Source organism: Rhipicephalus microplus, chromosome 8 (assembly GCF_043290135.1).
Source record: "Rhipicephalus microplus isolate Deutch F79 chromosome 8, USDA_Rmic, whole genome shotgun sequence".
NCBI classification, from domain to species: domain Eukaryota; kingdom Metazoa; phylum Arthropoda; class Arachnida; order Ixodida; family Ixodidae; genus Rhipicephalus; species Rhipicephalus microplus.
Window position 1 is genome coordinate 50,259,082 of NC_134707.1, and position 13,785 is coordinate 50,272,866.

Here is a 13,785-nt window from a genome sequence, read left to right on the forward strand (position 1 = left end):
TGTACCCGTTGCCTCGAGTGGATGATTCTCTTGACAGGCTGAGGCGAGCAAAGTACTTTTCCTCAATCGACCTCAAAAGTGGTTACTGGCAAATTGAAGTTGATGAACGTGACCGCGAAAAAACTGCTTTTGTAACTCCTGACGGTCTGTATGAATTCCGAGTGCTCCCCCATTCGGTCTCTGTTCTGCTCCGGCCACATTACAACGAATGATGGATACCGTTCTCGCTGACCTTAAGTGGAAAAGTTGCCTCGTCTATCTAGATGCTGTCGTTGTCTTTTCAAAAACGTTTGACGAGCACCTTCATTGCATTCGGAGTGTTCTTGAAGCTATACGATCCGCTGACCTTACCCTCAAGCCTGAGAAGTGCCATTTCGGCTACAAAGAACTGAAGTTCCTGGGTCATGTTGTGAGCGCTGCAGGCGTTCAGCCCGATCCCGAGAAGACTGCCGCTGTGGCCGCTTTTTCCAGCTCCGACAGACAACAAAAGTTTTCGACGATTTCTGGGGCTCTGCGCATACTATCGCCGCTTTATCGAAAACTTCTCTAAGATTGCGGAGCCACTCATCAGACTTACGCGTGACGACACCCCATTTCTGTGGACTGACGAACAAGCGACTGCCTTTGCGGAACTGCAACATCGATTGTCTTCCCCTCCTGTGCTTGGTCATTTCGATGAGGACGCTAACACAGAGGTTCGCACTCACGCAAGCAACATTGGTCTCGGAGCTATCTTGGTGCAAACACAAGATGGGACCGAACGTGTGATCGCCTATGTGAGCCGCACTTTATCACGTGCCGAAACCAACTATTAAACGTCAGAGAAGGAATGTCTCGCGGTAATATGGGCGATTACAAAGCTCAGGCCTCATCTCTATGGGCGCCCATTTAAAGTTGTGACTGATCACCACGCTTTATGTTGGTTGGCTAACCTCCGAGACACCTCTGGGCGATTAGCACGATGGAGTCTGCGACTTCAGGAGTTTGATGTCACCATCGTATACAAGTCGGGTAGAAAGCATGAAGACGCCGACACGCTATCACGAGCACCTCTAGAATCCGACCATACAGCTGTAGAAGACGACAGTGCCTTCCTGGGGACTCTCAGTGGGGCGGACCTCCTCAGTAAGCAACGAGCGGACCCCGATTTAAGGCCCATCATCGACCATTTAGAAGGCAGCACCGTGTCGGTTCCTCGACAACTTTCCCGTACGTGGCCGTCATTTTGCTTACGACACGGCATATTATACAAGAAAAACACCGGTGCCGGCAGCAGATCTTATCTTCTTGTCGTTCCTCAAGACCTTCGTGATGATATCTTATTAGCCTGCCATGATGAGCCGACATCCGGCCATCTGGGATACTCACGGACGCTCGACCGGGTACGACAGCTATATTTCTGGCCAAAACTTGCAGCTTGTGTGAAACGCTACGTGAAAGGATGCCGCGAATGTCAGCGTCGCAAGTCACCACCTGTAAAGCCTGCAGGCCTCCTACAACCCATCGACTCACCGCGTACGCCGTTTCACCAAGTTGGAATGAACCTTCTTAGACCGTTTCCTTTGTCTCACTCTGGAAACAAGTGGATCATCGTCGCAACTGACTATTTGACGCGTTACGCTGAAACGAAGCCACTGCCACGCGGTACAGCATCTGAAGTCGCCCAGTTTTTCATGCACCACATAGTGCTTCGTCACGGCGCCCCGTCAGTCATCATCACTGACCAAGGGACAGCGTTTACGGCAAAACTGTTAGACGACATCTTCAAACTCAGTTACACGAACCACCGTAAGACAACCGCATACCACCCCCAGGCTTGACAGAAAGGCTAAACAAAACACTGGCTGACATGATTTCTATGTACGTGGATGTGCAGCATAAAACGTGGGACGAGATCCTGCCGTACGTAACGTTTTCGTATAACACCGCAACCCAGGAAACGACAAGGTTCGCACCCTTCCGCCTCGTTTACGGTCGAGACGTGCAAACCATGCTAGACGCCATGATTCCTTGTGACATCGACCATCACGAGCTGCTAACTCCTGATGTCGAGGATTACATTCAGCGAGCAGAGGAAGCACGTCAACTAGCCCGCGTGCACATAAGATCGCAGCAATGTAAAGACTCCCGAAGGTACAACATTCACCATCGACCAGTTACCTATCAACCTGGCGACCAAGTGTGGGTTTGGACTCCTGTTAGACGGCGAGGTCTCAGCGAGAAACTCCTGAGCAAGTATACTTCGGACCCTACAAAGTATATACGGCGGTTGAACGAGGTCAACTACGAAGTCATTCCAGACGGAGGCTCGGCAACAACCCAGCGCCACTCACCACGAACAGAGATTGTGCATGTCGTCCGCTTAAAACCTTATTTTACGCAGTAATACTCGCCTTATTGTGCCAGGGCAGCAAACATTTCTTTTTCATTGTCCATAGGGTCTCGAACGAACTTTGAACTGTATTAATGTTTTTTTTTTCCTATGACCAACCACAGACATTTTTCTTTTTTTTTTTGCACCTGCATATGCCCTGTGCACTATAAGTATTGTTTCTCCCTTTCTTTTTATTCCCTTATGGGTCCTCCTGTCACCCGGTGTATGAGCATCGAGTCGATGCTTTAATGGGAGGGAGAATAATGCCACCTAGAGTTGTGAGCCGGCAAGCCCTAGCGAGCCGAAAAGGGAAAAGAGAACAAAGAAGTGTGTGTTAGGGCTCCGTTTAAAGATACACGCTCGTGTCTTTCTGCCCCGCTGTTCCTGTCTTGTCTTCACGGCTCTTGGTGTGTGACAATATTGTCCAAGTAATCGCAGCACCTCTCTTGTCTCAAGCGGAGATGCGGTCCTAGTGCTGGGGCTTGTCTTCTATGAGTGTTTATTTCAAGAGAGCCGAGTCTACATTTTCCACGTTATCGCGTAAGCTAACCGTGCTTGAAGAGTCCTGTTTGCAGTAAATGGCCAGCCGCCATAAGTTGTCGAAACTGCATAGCAGGAAAGCTAACTTTATTATTTCGAAAAGAGTCTATCCTTGAGCATATCACGCCAGAGCCAGGACCGGTTCCTATACCTTCTCTGTGGGTCTGGGTCACCAATAATCAAACAATGTGACAATGTTTAGGAAGGCCACCTCTACTCAGGCAACATTACTAGACTACAAGGCGATCTCGTACCGTAGATGCTAGTGACATGTGGGGAAAAGGGGCATATATGTTCGTAGATGCATATCCGTTAAGGAAAAGGGGAGGGGGCTGAAGACTTATCCAGCGGTGGCTTCGCCCGCTCTGCCAGTCTTAATAAGTCGGCAACCCTAATTATCCCTGTAGAAAAAGACGAGAAAAGACGTGAAAACGGCCGGCGTGGCAGAGCCGTTTTCTCGCCACGTTACTTATATGAACGAAGCAGAACGGCGGCGGCTGCAGCGTCCGGACCACTATATATAGAGGCCAGATTGCCCTCCCTGGTTATTCGCTCGTGGCCATACGCATTCTTTTAGAAGACCTAATCCGGATGGGATGAATTAAGTCGTGGTGATCGACGGAGTGAAACCTGCCTATCTAGCGACTGCGCTAGCGTTAAGCTCTTCTAACCTCTTTGCCACCGCTGAAGCACAGGATATGCCTGATCGCCTGACATCAAAGGCTGCGTCTTGGGCGCGGGGCTTGAAGCCAGGGGAGTGACCAGGGGGACGGGCTCCCTTTCTTTTTTGAGAGGTTCAGCCCCGCTTGGCAGGTCAACGTAGCCATGCGGCACCCATTTGACAACCGCTAAAGTTTAAGCATGTGTTGCTGCACTATGAATCTCCCTCCCCCCTTTTAATGAAGAAAGAACATAAGCCCTGTTTGCAGGGCAGCTGCATCACTGTCCTTCTGATGCTGATGCTGATGACCTCTGATGGATGGCGCTTACCGACAAAGGGGGATGGGCCAAGAACCGGGCGGCAGGATACTTAAATGAAACTAAAATGAAAATGAAGCCAATCTGAAAAAGTAGCTTAAAATAATACTACCGAAAAACAAAAATGTTTGCTGAGCAAGCGGTCAAACCATCTTTTGTTTTTGAAAGACATAACTACGAATTATAAACTAAAGATCTGAAAAGGTAGGGGTTCACTAGCACGGTAATCTTTTAGTTGCGTTGATGTAATCAAACGCAGCGGAGCATACATCCCTGTGGTAGTAACCAAATGAAGTTCCGCCAAGTTATAAAATTACTGGTAGATTTACTTGTATTCCTAGCTTTTGTAATGGGGCTACTAAAAATCGTTTTCTCTGATAAGAATAACGATGACAGAATGAAAAGAAATGTTCAATTGTTTCAATTTCGTTGCACCAAATGCATAGCGGTGACGCCTTGAGCCGAGCTTTGTTAAGGTAATAATTTAGTTGTGGAACTGCACAGCGCAATCTGGTATAAGTGACCTCTAACTGGCGAGATACACACCACTGTTTATTCCAGCAATAGCTCAAATGCTCGAAATCTTTGATTTTATCCAAATTACCTTTTCCCCATTGCAGGCAAGCATTTCGGAACCTTAGCGCTGTTACGTAAGCCGTATCTGGCAAAACTGGGATGGTGGGCCCACCCAGGGATACTGCTGCTAAAGAGTCCGCCATTTCGTTCAAATATAATCCGCGGTGGCCTGGTACCCATAGCAAATGCAGTTTTTTTACGTTTTTCGGTACTAAATGCCGAAACGTATTCATCAGCTCTGAATTTACTGCCGCAGAAAGTGCATTACAAACTGATAACGAATCTGTAATGATAACTGCTAAGGATTCGCTTGAGGGCAATTTGCGTAGGGCAAGAACAATGGCCAATAATTCTGCAATGAATACCGGGGTATAATCTGGGAGTCGAATCGAAAAGGACCAGTCCAAAAAAGGAGAGAAGATGCCAACCCCAGCCTTTTCTTTTGACACAGATGCATCAGTCACTGTGATATTGCTTATCTCTAGGTGAGCTAGATAATCTGCTAACTGGTCATTTAAATACCTATATGCCAATTGTTTCGCGTTATAAAGAAATATATCATCGAATTGTATGCTAAGCATTGACTTTAGGTTGTGTATTGGACCAATATGTCTAATTTTTACATTCAGTTGCTTTAGTAGCGCTTCTGCAAATACTCTTTGCGGGGTGTGTAGTCGTGACCAATGGGTTTAGAAAAATAAAGTCGGTTCTTGAATGAAAGCGTAAAATGAGAGTCTTTGGTGTGAACTGTATATCTTTAAGAATGCTTGCACAGTAAGAATTTTAAACCTATTTAGCAGAGAAGGTAGGCGAGCTTCCGTAGACAACACGTTATTTGCAACAAACTTTGGTAGACCCAGACACAAACGCAACGCTTCTCTTTCCAGCAGTATTAGGGGTCTCATTTTATAAGCTGCGCTGCCAGAAAATAATACACATCCGAATTCCATGATGGGCCGCACATAAAGTTTATATATCATTATTAGCACATCTCTTCTTAAACCCGCTTTACGGCTTGCAAGCTTCCGTAGCCACCCCATGGCCCGTGTTGCCTTGAAGTACACATCATCAATGTGACTTCTCCAATTTAATGTGTCATTATATATGATGCCCAAATATTTAAGGGAATTCGCCTGCGGAGTGAGCTCATTACTGTACATTAACGAGATGTTGATAGGCTGCAGAAAAGAGAATGCAAGAAGCACACTTTTCTTTACGTTCAGGGTCATATGAATATTTTTAAGCCATCTTTCTATCATATTGAGATAATTTTGTAGACTCTGGTATAATGATTGAAGGTCAGTATTACTTGCAAAGAAAGCAATATCGTCCGCGTACACATATAACTGAATATCCTTAGTTGATGGAATGGAGCTTAAGAAAATGTTAAATAAAACTTCTCATAAAAGGGGTAGCTCTCTAGCGGCCATCGTCATCTTCATCGACCGCCTATTAATTATGGCGCGCTCGTTCAGCGCGCTACGAGGTTAGAGAAATATACTAAAGAATATACTACTTCTGCTCCTGCCATCAGCCTGAACGTTTCTCTGGCATTTCATTCGACGCCACACGCATTTTTATAGACGATCTAACCTTTAATTGCTATACCACTGGAATGAACCTTGCACAAAAGCCTTGCCCCGCCGCGGTGGTCTAGTGGCTGAGGTACTCGGCTGCTGACCCGCAGGTCGCGGGTTCAAATCCCGGCTGCGGCGGCTGCATTTCCGATGAAGGCGGAAAAGTTGTAGGCCCGTGTGCTCCGATTTGGGTGCACGTTAAAGAACCCCAGGTGGTCTAAATTTCCGGAGCCCTCCACTACGGCGTCTCTCATAATCATATAGTGGTTTTGGGACGTTAAACCCCACATATCAATCAATCAAAAGCCTTCCCTATGGACGTGAGACTCTGCCCTGGCGGCGCTGTGAAAAACGCCGCCACCAGCGCCCCCATCGCCACGCCGGTCGTAAATGGGTAGAGCACAGAGAGCCATCCGCAAGTGAACGCGCATAGACCCTCTTCTTTCGTTGGTCTTGAGGCGCAGTTTTCTAAAAATCAAGGACCTGGCTAGCTTCTTCCTTCAATTCAACCTCGCTGCATAAATGTTGGAAGCTCATCAAAACGAAATGTGGGCCCAAAGCAAAAGACGTCTCATATATTTCAGCGTGCTGCAACTGGCAACTTAAATGCAAGCGAGCATCGCATGAAATCTCAAGGCAAGCACTCCGACGTGCGTTCTGTAACGCTTAAATGCGTTAAACTTGGGCATACACATGATGTCAAAGCGATGATGTGTCCCCACGAACAATCTAAGCGATCAGAGGTACGAAGCTCGCTTTATCCGGCACAAATGGCCTTGGGGATTTCTCGCTTTCTGTGCACTGAACTCATTTATTACGCATACTCGAATGCCCTGTTGACGGTTGTCTTCCGTTTGTATATACTGCAAACGGAGATACATGCGTGTCCACTTTCTCAGTGTACAACGAAAGGCGAAATTGATGCCTCCGAAATAGCTTTGGTAATCGCGGAGAAACCACAGGGGAGAGGAAGAAGACGACGAAGCTGTTGCTGCTTGGCTAAGTAGCTCTGTCTGCATTTATTGTTTATTTTTGTTTATATTACGGCTCAGCACTGCTCAAGACGTTGGACGACTCAAAAAGGTACCTGCCGTATCGGCGACCGACGGGTGCTGCGCAGCCCGCCGCGTCAAAAGGTGCTAGAAGAAACGAAACAAGCATCAGGGAGAGCGCCGCCATGACCTCCCAAGGTGTGACACCAGGTCAGAAGCACCAGCTGGTTTGCGCAAGCATACCTGACTGCAAGCGACAACACAGCATTGAATCAGAGGACGAATCAACTGTCGTCGGGGACCACAACGGGGCGAACCTCACAGATGAACACATGGACGAGGGTGGTTTCCGCCTTGTGCGACATCGCAAAGACAGGACGGTGGTCATTCCTGTGTTAATTGCTCCAACATCCGAAGGAGCTAACTTGAGGCAAGAGAATCCTATTGACCTATACTCGGAAATTGAAACGATTCTCGGTGGAGCCCCAGTTAAGAGCCATTTCACAGCACAGGGAGCCCTGCTCTTGGATATAGAGACAGAACATCAAGCTAATATGCTTCTAGAGAACAACACTATCTGCGGCCTTGCCATATCTGCCCGTGTACCACACAGCTACATGAAAAATACACGCATTATAAAAGGGGTCCCAAGATGGTACTCGGACGAAGAGCTGTTAACCTACCTGAGACCTCAGGGAGTATACCACGCAAGAAGAATCACACGACAGGTTCAAACCTCATCCTCCGAGTGGGAATCAAGGCGCACTGACTCTGTGGTTCTCACATTCGCTCCCAATTCGGAACGTCCAGAGAAGATCAACCTTGGCTTCACCAGACACGAGCTGGTAGACTACGTGGAGACGCCGCCACGCTGTTTTAAATGTCAGCGTTTTGGACATGTTGCTAAGCACTGTCGTGGGGAACGAAGGTGTAAGCGCTGTGGGGGGCCTCATGACTTTAAGACGTGTACAAGTAAAGAAAAACTTGTGTGTGCAAACTGCGGCGGCGACCACTCAGCTAGCTACGGCCAATGTCCAGCACAAACAGCTGCGCAGCGAAGAAATAAGACGTTTGTCCTCGGCCCGAAGACTGTGAACGAACCATCGCTCACAAAGAAGACGTCCGGCACGCCACAATCTCGCGGTTTGGATAACGAGTACGCAGGAAATTTTCCGCGCCTAAATCCGACAAGAGCTGGTACTGAGTCAACGCAAGTGCCCAACGCTGGTGAGAAATGTATCACGAAAGAGCCCGCCAAGCGCACCTACGCTGATGCACTGAGCCCACCTCAAGTACCATCTGGAAGCAAACAGCAAGAAAACCTCGAGCACGTTATTCGCGCTCTGTTCACCGCACTACGTTCACACGTCGCTAGGATGCCTGCGAGTTCAACGAAGGATATGTTGGAAGCAGTCCTGGCTGTAGAGTCAGTGTTACTTTGCTCTGCTTCCACAAACACACAGTAGAATAATGGCAATGCCGCGCCCACCTGGTCTATTTCGTTCTTCAAAAGTGCCCTTAATGATGCAATGGAACTGCGCCGGTCTTCTAAAACGTCTGTGCGAACTCAACCTTTTCCTGCGCCACATTCCAATACCAATTCTAGCCCTCTCCGAAGCCGGTCTACCGAATGCAAGGACGCTCCCAGGGTACACCCGACACGGCAACCCGAGCATAACGTCGTTTGCAAATGGAAGCGCAATGATATACATAAAACGGGAAATACCTCACGTCGCCTTACCAGTGCAAGACCTCTGTTCCAACTCACTGGAAGTCGCTGCTGTTCAAGTGCGCCTGGGAAACCGAAAACTGAGTGTGGCATCGGTGTACATAAGCCCACGAAAAAAGGTCTCCATGGAGACTTTCCTAAAGGACCTTTGCACTCGATGTCCCGCTCCTTGAATAATCTGTGGTGATTTTAACGCGCACCATCCACTCTGGGGAGATAAGAGTGTAGATTTTCGAAGCAAGGAACTTCTAGCAGCTGCGGATGCTGCCGACTTATGTGTGGCGAACGATGGCAAACCTACATTTTTCAGGCCACCAGATTCATGGAGTGCAATAGACCTTGTAATTCACTCCACGGACCTTCTGGTATCATCGACCATGGCTCCAGACAGGATGGGCAGCGACCATTTCCTCATCTTCACCGATATCCTGGGATTTCGAACTGCTGGTCGACAATTTTGCAATGTAACACGCTGGGACATCTAGAGAGAAGCGTTGGACAAATCCACTGGTGAGCTGTTCGCAGATATGTTGCAAAGCAAGCGAGCAGCAACTTCGTTGCTGAAACTGCCCGACCATTTTCCTCCTCCTGACTTGAAATTGAAGAACCTCTACGCAGCACGTAGACGGGCGGAGCGGAAAATAATGAGAACAAAAGGAAATCCGTCTGCGAAAACCGAATATAACAGGATAAACGCTGCGATTCGTCGCCATACAAAAAATTAAGACGAAATCAATGGGCCGCTTTCTGTGAGAGTTTATCAACGTTTACGCCCTTGACAAAGATATGGGCAGTAATAAATAGTCTTTCTGGGAAGATCCGAACACACAGGCCATTCGAAGCACTCGCCTTGAAACAAGGGATAGATTTGCAAACCCTTGCAGAGGATTTCGCAGACGTGTACACATCTGGTAGATCAGCAGGAGCGGCGATTCCTCTGTCACCCCAGTTTTTTCACATGATGGATACGCCATTCACCTTTCGAGAGCTGGATATGGCAATTAGCAAATTAAGAAGACGCTGTGCCGTGGGTCCCGATTTGATCAGCAATCAAATGCTGACAAATCTACCATATGAACGAAAAAGTGCCCTTTTGGACATATTTAATCATGTCTGGAGCACGGGAGAGATCCCATTTGTTTGGAAGACAGCATGGGTGGTGCCAGTCCTAAAGTCCGGAAAGGATCCTGCGAGCCTCGCGTCATATCGACCGGTATCTCTTACATCATACGTATCTAAGTTGATGGAAAGATGAATATGTACAAGATTAACCTGGTACCTTGAACAAGGAAGACGATGGTCATCGTGTATGACCGGATTTTGCCCACGACTGAGTGCCCAGGACAGTGTTTTGGACCTATTAAGCCACATCGAGCACCACCACGTTAGCGGACTCTCGACACTCGCCGTCTTCATGGACGTTGCCAAGGCATATGATTGTGTGCTTCAGGCAGGCATCGTGAACGGGCTTCAAGCCATGGGTGTGTCGGGAAATGCTCTTCGATTCGTACATGAATTTCTCAGAGACCACTGTGTCCGTGTTAAGCTTGGAAATTTAACGAGCGAAGAGAGACGCGTTTCCCTCGGCGTCCCACAAGGAAGTGTTCTATCTCCCTTGCTTTTTAACGCTGCCATGGCCAGCCTTCTCGACACTCTGCACTTAGCTCTGAAAGCAGTTATAATATCCATCTACGCCGATGACATATGCATTTGGATCTCAGGGTACCAGCACAAACGTTTGGCCCGGATAGCACAGAGCGCTATTTCAATCATTGAGAGTCACTTGTTGACACTTGGCCTATCTTTATCAGCGGAAAAATCGGCCTTCATGCTCTTCCCGGGAGTGCGACGGAAGTCAACACGTCTGTCGCTGAATATTCGAGGCCACTCAATTCGTTGTGCAACAAGTGTCCGTTTCCTGGGCATTACCATCGACAACAAGCTATTATGGCGACGTGCGGTTGATGGTACAGTCACTGCATCAGTGAAAAGGATCAACGCTCTTCGTCGCATGGCTGGGGTCCGTTGGGGCAACAATACTATGCCCATGCTTAAATTGAGTGATGCGCTTATAACAAGCCGCATTCTTTATCAGCTGCCCCTGATATCACCATCACCAAGCCAGTTCGAACGCCTAGAGGCAGTGCACAGAAAGGGTCTTCGCTTGGCGATGGGAGTCCCTCAGGCGGCTTCAAACACGAAGGTCACCAATGAGGCCGAGTCTCTTCCGCTCCGCCTTTTGGCGTCTCAGGCCTTATTGACGCAGCTGTCAAGACTGGGCGAGTCCTTCGCAGGCACGGCGCTTCTCCGGCGGCTAAGAGCAAGAACTGGCTCACATTTCAACGCGGCACTAAACACATTTCGATATTTAGGCTTGGAACTGCCTAAACGGCGCCCTATGGACCCGCCATGGTCTTTTGTGGATGTTGCGTGTAACTTCAGCGTACCCAATCTACCAGCGAAGCGCACCATTCCAGCCGCGGAAGCAAAATTTCTTGCGCTGGACCACTTGAGCACCATGTACCGCAGCCACCTACAAGTGTACACCGACGGATCTGTGTGCACACAAACGGATAGCTGCGCAGCGGCTTTCTGCATACCCTGCCTTGGCGTGTCATGGTCGGGCCGCCTGGATCGCGTGGTTTCGTTCACAACGGTAGAAAGCGCTGCAATCACGGCGGCTTTGCGAAAATTGCGATCCTTCTCTGCACGAGATGTTGTAGTGCTGACGGACTCCAAATCGGCACTACAAAGACTGCATCGTGGCCTACCTTAAGAAAAGTTCACCAGACAATCTCTGGCCCTAATCAAACACCTAAATGGCAAGAGTTTTAATATAAAGTTCCAGTGGATCCCATCCCACGTTGGCATTGAGGGCAATGAAAAGGCTGATGCCCTTGCATGCGAAGCACGTACATCGTTTCCAAAAGTAAGAACTCCCAAGACTTACCCGAACAACAAACATGTGATACGCAATCATTTCAAGGCGATCTACAAGTTTCCACACCAAGCATGTGTAATTCATGGACTTTCTGGTGAAGAAGCGACGCTGTTGTACCGCATAAGAACCGGCTCCGCATACACCCCGGCCTGGTCATTCAAGACTGGGAGATACGCTTCCCGTTCTGTGCCTTCTGTGGTGACATCGAGGATATTGAACATTTCATTTGGCTTTGCCCACAGTTTGATGTGCAAAGAGCAGCGATGATCCGCACCTTGCGAAAAGGCTGTCGTAGGCACCAGACAGTTGATGACGTCATCTTTCCTGAAGGACCCGCGGCAACTAGGAGGAACGTGCCACAAATTTTGTTGGTCTTCCTGCGAGACACTGGGCTGTCTGACACGTGGTGACATTTTCCAAATTCAGGAGATGATCAGGCGGAACAATTGCCGGCCATACAGGCCAGGCTAACCCCGCCTGCTGCAACACCACCACCACCACCACTACCAACGGCAAAAAAAAAAAAATGATTGTGGTCGCGATCATTTCGCGACTTACCTGTATGACGCACGTGTTCGCATTTCCTGGTTAAAGCGGGGGCTGAGAGCCTTCTTAAGTGTGTAATGCTGCGTGGTGGCGACAACATCAGATTATCTGTGGTCGTGGCGTGTGCTATGTTTATCGCGCCCGGGTGTCACCTGTCTACTGTTGTACGTCGCGCATCGCGGTCAGATTCAGAGGGTTTGTTAAGCTTCATAATAAATGTTACCACGGTTCTCCGTCAAGGCTACTCAGAACAATATTACACTTAATCAAGCGAACGGCTGTGGAGAACGCAGCCAACACGTTCGCAACGGCCTGCATTTAGCACTCTCGCCATTCTGCTTTGCGAAAGCCACGGAAATCAGTAAAACTGAAGTCATTTACGCTCGTTCCAATTCACAACGCAACAGTAGCGCAGAGTGGGGTCTTTTTCTCGTAGAGCGCAGAGCTGCTGCGTCTGCTCTTGTTTTCGCCGTCGTTCAGGATAGTGAACCAGCAAGCATTTCACGGCGGTTAGGTGACGCGTCCGACTAGCGGAGAGAACTTCGTAGCTCTTTTTCTGAGTGTTCAATACGCAACTACATATAATATTTCACTCAACCGTTGTTTCATACGCTGTAGTTGCAGCTGGTTGCGCAGCAAACTGTGCTAGGAATTAGCGCCATGTAGGGCTTTGCACTACTCAAAACTGCGTCGAGAGGTGGCACTGTGTGACCGCGAAACTCCAGAGTATGACGTCACAGATTTATTTTGCATACGCTCGTGATGCACATAAATGCGGACTTTGCTTAGCTCTTTTCTACTGTATTTTTTGCTGAATACCGATTAAATTGCTCGTTTATGTAATACAGGTGAACTTTTTTATTAAGTAGAGCCCAACACGAACAAGCTTATTCAAAAGACCCGGGCATAATCGATACAAAAAGAACAATTCCGCAACTGCGGCAGCATCGTAAGTTTTTAAATCTTGCGTTAGAAGTTGACTTGCTCTATTAATGTCACGTGCATTGTGTGAAAATTTATTTCATATTTACAAGTACAACGTTTATTTCAACTATTGAATAGCTTAAGCTGCTGATACGAAACTAAAGATTGATTTTACAGTGAAAAGGGGGAGTATCGCCTCGCATCTTCAAGGATGGAGGGATGGCTCTCCGGTAGGAGCGGCTGTGTTATGTTTCCGTAACGTGTTCCATAATTAATGCGTGGAGACAGTTATTTCATCCGCTTTTAACGCTCGTCAGATAGTTGAATGAGGCGACCGACAGAGCTTGCGTGTGGTGAGAAAAGCCGCTCGACAGAAACGCGACCGCAAGTGTTTATTCACTGAAGCGTAAACAAACCAAAACAGCTGCCGCCGTGTTGTGTTCTTTGAAAGTGGGTCCACTGGATCTCATTCATTTGCGAGTGTCATGCGAGCGTTGGCCAGGAGCTAGGCGATGGACCTCAAGGCAATCCTGAGAGAAACTGTCGGCGTTCGACCGAGTCACGTAAGAACTGTCGGAGCCGATAGAGCAACTTGCCTCGTAAGTACA

At 48.2% G+C, this 13,785-nt stretch overlaps 1 protein-coding gene across 3 annotated transcripts in view; it reads left to right on the plus strand.

The window, feature by feature from the left end:
* The first annotated feature begins 13,367 nt into the window (after positions 1-13,367).
* Positions 13,368-13,785, plus strand: part of Wdr81 (WD repeat domain 81) — a 75,845-nt gene continuing 75,427 nt past the window's right edge. For 2 of the 3 annotated variants that reach the window (XM_075871771.1, XM_075871772.1), the window contains exon 1: positions 13,558-13,776. In XM_075871771.1, the coding sequence (XP_075727886.1) occupies positions 13,690-13,776 (87 nt within the window). In that variant the 5' untranslated portion in view covers positions 13,558-13,689. Of the gene's footprint in view, positions 13,408-13,557; positions 13,777-13,785 lie in introns of those variants that run through there. The other variant, XM_075871773.1, reaches the window with a different exon arrangement.